At 40.5% G+C, this 6155-nt stretch overlaps 1 protein-coding gene across 1 annotated transcript; it reads left to right on the forward strand.

Annotated features, from left to right (window-relative positions):
• Nucleotides 1-4260: 4260 nt before the first annotated feature.
• On the forward strand, nucleotides 4261-4914 carry LOC125374615. Its single transcript, XM_048385569.1, has one exon. It carries the CDS (start codon nucleotides 4261-4263, stop codon nucleotides 4912-4914), a length of 654 nt encoding a protein of 217 aa, XP_048241526.1.
• Nucleotides 4915-6155: the final 1241 nt, after the last annotated feature.

Below are 6155 nucleotides of genomic sequence, written 5' to 3' on the forward strand. Positions count from 1 at the left end.
TTCATGCTGACAGCCTGAAAGTTTATATGCAACAGATATATTTTTCCAGAATTTAATTGCCCATAATTAAGGGTGCATATAACACACGAGTACACAATATACGTGAATAAATAAGTCTTGTTTACATTGATCAATCCATTGGGTGCTAATTTGGATTGTTGACTAGCCAATATATTAGCAAATATCGCCGTGGGCGCTTGTTAGAGCGGGGCGCTTATTACGAATACGGTAGTCACTTATGGTTTCCAATATCATGTAATTTGTATAGTGAGACTGTACGGAGGATGTGTTTCTGTTGGTCTGCTATCTCGAACTAATATGATGAAACAAACTGACCTGAATTCACCTCAGAAGTAGTAAGTCAGTCTTCGACATTTTACGATTCACAATGATCCTGATAATGATTATCTTGGACAAACACAAAAATATGCATGTCATATCATTTCTTGTTGGAGGGAAAATGTTCAAGATTCTAGTAAAGACACTTCCACACTGGTGGCAGCGATGATACCGGAAGAGTTATGAAAGTGTTGCGCTCGAATGGACCTTGTGCGTTTAAGATCCAAGGGAGATAATCTGTTCGACCTTCCTTGTTGAAGACTCAAGGACTCGCATAGTATTGTGTTGTCCTCCAGTGTTCTACTGATTAATGACGCAGTCTGGTTAAGTTCTGTTCTTGGGGAGAGTGGAAAGTCTGCCAGAGTCCTAAACTGTTAAGTTGTATTTATTTTAGACAATTGTGATGTATGCCTGTGGTAAGACTATATATTCAGTATTGAGTTCATATGGCACAGTGATGGAATGCTTTAGCTCTTGTAAATAAGGAAATTGAATACTGGTCAAAGCAAAATTAGAAAGTCACCACTGTTTGGCTGTTATAGGTCATACTAAGTGTTTGGCAGATATTAAAAAAAGCATTGTAATGTGGTATTAATTTAATAGAATTACAATATTCCTGAATCAGGTTACGTGGAAAGAACTTTGGTGATATACTGATGTAAGTCTTCCAGTGAGTATTATTCCTGAAATAAATAAGAAATAAACAGAACGAGCCCTCTTCACAATATCAATAAGCTCATTTTTTGTTGTTATTTATTCCCTTACTGAAACAGAAGTTACAATTTGATGAAGTTACCAAGTTACAAGATTGAAAAGCGGCCTATTCATAATGTTAGTTCCTATGATGCATTATTGATGCATCTGGTGAGGATCTTTGTAAAAAAGGTATTGTGCATTGATTCAAAGACCTGACAAGCATTTTCTTTGTAATATGAGTTTATTTAAACTTTCAGTGCATTCTGAGTTTTTGATATTGGTAATGCATTTTTGACCATGTTGACTGATTATTCAAGGAAAAGGAAGACTTTCGTGTCATTAACTGTGTTGCAGTATTGTTGAATTGAGTAACTGATTGACTGGCATTCTCAAAGTTGACAAGTAAATCAGAAAACAGGCCACGTATTTGATAACAACTTCTAGTTTATTGCATTGAGCGACGTTCAGATGTAGATTCATATACCATTATCAAGCTCATCACCAATTTTTTTATCCATAAAGTTGTATCTTTTCTGATTGTTGAGCATGTCAAGTTTCTGTTCTCATAGCAGGAAACTAATAGTGGTGCCAATCATGTCAAGACAGTTCAGAGACGACCATATATGGCAGTGGTCATGAGATTATGTACCTCCTACTTTTGTCATCTCCTGTCTCTGTACACGTTCCCAGTTGTCTTAGGCGCCGCAACTAGGTGTGCAGACCATATATGGCAGTGGTCATGAGATACTGTACCTCCTACTTTTGTCATCTCCTGTCTCTGTACACACGTTCCCAGTTGTCTTAGGTGCATGGGTTCGAATACTAGATCCCCCTTGGGGTTTGCAAGCATCATACCCTTGCTGCTGGGGTCCATCAAAGGGGTAAATGCCTTGGACCTATATCATTAAGGGCTTTCCTCCCAGACTGAGCTCACACTGACATGCTGTGATATATAACTGAAATACTGTTCAAATGGCATCAAACCAAACCACAGGACTTTAAAGTTCTCAGTTCCTCATGAGCATGGAATCGACAAACAGTCCAAATGTCTCTTCTGAACGCTGTGACAAAGATCAACATTGAAAATCATGGTCTGTTACAAGCCCTCACTATATCCTACTAAAAAAAAGTTAGGACCCTCGATTCGCTCATATTACTTTAGTTACTGTCCTGCCATGACTCGCAGGATTTGCTATGAATGAATGCCGTGTAAAAATGTTTTCCTGTATTAAGAGGGGTAGGGAAGTCCTTAAGCTAGAAGACTTCCAAGTTGTATTGGAAATGGCACCAACAAGACAGGCAGAGAACTGGCATTTGATTGAATGGCTATTTTTAACTGTGTTGCAATCAAACTGACTCAACTGAAGCTGAGGTGTCGAAGGGGGATATAATGGATATGATATTTTGTATTATTGTGAATGGTGGTTATTTGACCGCAGTGGTCACCTAGGTGTTTGTAGACCTTGATGGATGAGCATCTTGCATCAGTTCTTGATATGTGGAGTATTTCTCTCTTTCTATGATAAAAAATATATCCATATGCATTGTCTTGCTTCATGTGCAGAAATATTGCCATTGTACTTTTAACAACATAATTTAAGAGAGTATACATTCATGTTTCTGTGAGTATAGCTCAAAATATTTTATATTGTCACAGCATGTATGTATCCAAAAGTAATGAAGGTATATTTTCTTACACTGGTAAGTTCAGAGAAAGTCAATTATGTCTTAAAATAGGTATTCCACAAACTCAGAATATTCTACAATTGGAATTTTCAAATCAACACATATTTCCTTTAAATACATATTTGTCAGTTCTCACTCCTTGCAAAAATTGTGTTTTTACCATATTAAGTGGTCCAACCTAATGTAACCTCCCTCTGTGAAGGGGGGAGTCCTGTCAACACCATGGGAGTGAATCTCCTTGCCAATTCACAATAAAACATTGCTTTTAAAAATGCTCCTGTCCCGAGTCCTGTGTTAATTCTTTTCTCCAGCAGAATCCCTGTGAGTCGAGATAGGTCCCTGGTCTCCATGGTAGCACGTGTGTTGATTTATGATGATCAATAGTCAGTCTCATTTCAATGAGACCTTTTACTCCATAACATATCGCCCGTGAATATCTGAGGACACCTCTATAGGACACCTTCAGTCATAATGATAAATGTGTGGCTTCTGGAGGTAACGGGTGGCACGGGTGGCCCAGTTGTCTAAGGCGCCGCGATTCGCTTTGCAGAGTTGCATCCCTTGGGCACGCCAGAAACCTATGATTGTGGGTACGAATCCCGGTTCGCCCCGATTTTGTTTCTAGGTTTGGTCAGCACCATACCCATGCTCATGGGTTTCACCGAAGTGGTAAACGTCTGAGACCTGCATCACTTCAGGCTTTCCTCCCACATTAAGCTGACACACGGTGATATAACTGTAATAATGTTAAAAGCGGCTTTAAACCCAACTCACTCACTCACTCACTGAAGGTAATTTGATGTCGGCTTTCTAAAACTATTCGGCTTCATCTATTAACCAGCTGGACTCCGTGATATGATCTTAGCCCAAAAAAACACACACAGAACACAAATTCAATGGTATACCAAACAAGAGGATGTATAAAATATCCACAACAATATAACAGGGCAGCTTTATTTACATTCATACATATTTACAAGACTGGTGGGTTCAGGATAACAGGGTTTGACTATGTTTTGTTTGTTTCTTTGTTGTTTAATGCCGCACTCATCATATTCCAGCTATATGACGGCTGTCTGTAAATAATCGAGTCTGGACCAGACAATCCAGTGATTGATATCATGAGCATCAATCCACGCAGTTGGGATCGATGACATGCATCGACCATTAGAAATGCTGTATATTTGGATAAAAATATTATACACTGAGCAAAATACTGGAAATGAAAAATGTTACATTGATACAAAAGTAAATATATGTGTTTATATACGAGGGGTTATCAAAAAGTTTTGAGCCTCACACAGTATTCCTGGTCGAATGGTACAATGCGCTACACCTGATGTACATGAATGTCTTAGCTACTGATGCTATGTAGAAACATATTGCTGGCTGCAATTATTTTGTCACAACACTTTGTGGTAGAGACCTACCTCTAGTGAATTGGCAAAATGGACAAATCTGAGTACAGAGCGGTGATAAAGTTCCTTGTCCTAGAGGGTCAATCTGCCAAACAGGTGGAAGAGCGATTGACTGCAGTTTATGGAGAGTTTTCCCCCATCGTCTGCAACTGTCAAACGGTGGGTGAAGGAATTTCAGCGTGGCAGAGAGAGCTTTGAAGATGATGCCCGGTCCGGACGGCCATCAACCAGTACCAGTCCTGAAAACATTGACACTGTACACAAACTAGTGATGGAAAACCGCCGTATTACTATCCATGAGCTAGAAGAAACAACAGGCCTATCATATGGATCCATACATAATATAATTCATGGCAAACTCCACATATCCAAAGTGTGTGGCAGATGGGTCCCGAGAATGCTTACAGATGACATGAAGCTAACTCGGTACAACGCCAACCCAGGTGATTTTTATTTTAGGATTGTAACCAGTGATGAAACCTGGGTTTATCATTATGATCCGGAGAGCAAACGGGAGTCGATGAAATGGAAACACGCCACTTCTCCAAAGACAAAGAAGTTCAAAGCCACCAGATCCACCAAGAAGGTTATGATGACAATCTTCTGGGACAGCAAAGGAGTGATTCACATCGACTACCTGCCCCATGGCACCACAATGAATGGGGAGTATTACGCCAAGTTATTGAACCAGGTGCGCCAATCCATCAAGATGAAACGCCGTGGAAAAATCCGTCGTGGGATTCTGCTTCACCAGGACAACGCACCAGTATACTAGAGCCGTGTTGCAATGACAGCTGTGCAGGAACGTGGCTACGAACTCCTCCCTCACCCACCCTATCCTCCAGACCTAGCCCCCAGTGACTTCCACCTCTTTCCCAGGCTGAAAAAACACCTCCGGGGCCGGAGATTTGAAGATGACGATGAGCTAACTGCTGCTGTGGAGGGTTGGTTAGGGGACCAGAATGTTGACTTCTACCGATCGGGCATCAGTGACTGGCAAACTAGGTGGAACAAGTGTGTGGAGTTGGGAGGGGACTATGTTGAAAAATAAAGTAGTAACAATCCAATTCTTTTACTTTTTCTGTGTGAGGCTGAAAACCTTTTTGATATCCCCTCGTATATACTCACCAAAAGAAACGCGAACCTGAGAAACAGAGGTATGTAACTTATATATATGTATGTATATATAAACAAGTGATTTCATCAGGTGATAAAGTATTAAATATATTTTTTAAAAACAGTCCAGATATTTGTGCTTGTAAAACGACAGAGAGGAGTGTGTACTTCAAGAACAGATGTTTCCAATGTGCACCACTAACGACAAAACTATCCATCAAGTGTTTCCACCGAGTGTCTTCCTTATTCCACACTTAACAGGCTAATCCTGCACAGGCAAATGGTGCATCGCGACTCATGGATCTATGACGTCACATGTGATGCGTTCCTGAGCGACGGTGCACAAAACTTAACAGGAAGGTCGTTTGTGCATCGAACTAATCTAATATCTCTTATATGAGTAATTCTTCATTTATTAACCAACATGTATGTTATTCACGCTGTTTTGGCGGTTAGTATAAAAATATATATAGATATAGTTATTGATATGATATAAATGTCATATCTATATTAGCACAAACAGTGCATGTACATATTTTTGCGAATCCATTTGGATAATGTATAGTTATTTGTTTGTGTCCGACCCTAACCTGAGCTATCCCCAACCACGACCCTCGCCCCCACCCACACGTCTGCACATCTATTTCTTGGATGGCTTCTTCCTCTACGACCGCCTCCGTGGTCAGTGGTAGAGCGTCCGCCCGGAGAGCGGAAGGTCCGTGGTTCGATCCCCGGCCACGTCATACCAAAAGACGTTAAAAGATGGTACTTGTTGTTACCCTGTCTGGCGCTCGGCATTAAAGGGCTAAAATAAGGACCGGTCGGCTTGGAGTCAGTATACTGTGTCTGAGTGGGGTATTCATGTTAAACTGCGGCATGGTATATATCTCAGTGAGCTAG

Source organism: Haliotis rufescens, unplaced genomic scaffold (genome assembly GCF_023055435.1).
Source record: "Haliotis rufescens isolate VD_foot unplaced genomic scaffold, xgHalRufe1.0.p SCAF_10, whole genome shotgun sequence".
NCBI lineage: Eukaryota > Metazoa > Mollusca > Gastropoda > Lepetellida > Haliotidae > Haliotis > Haliotis rufescens.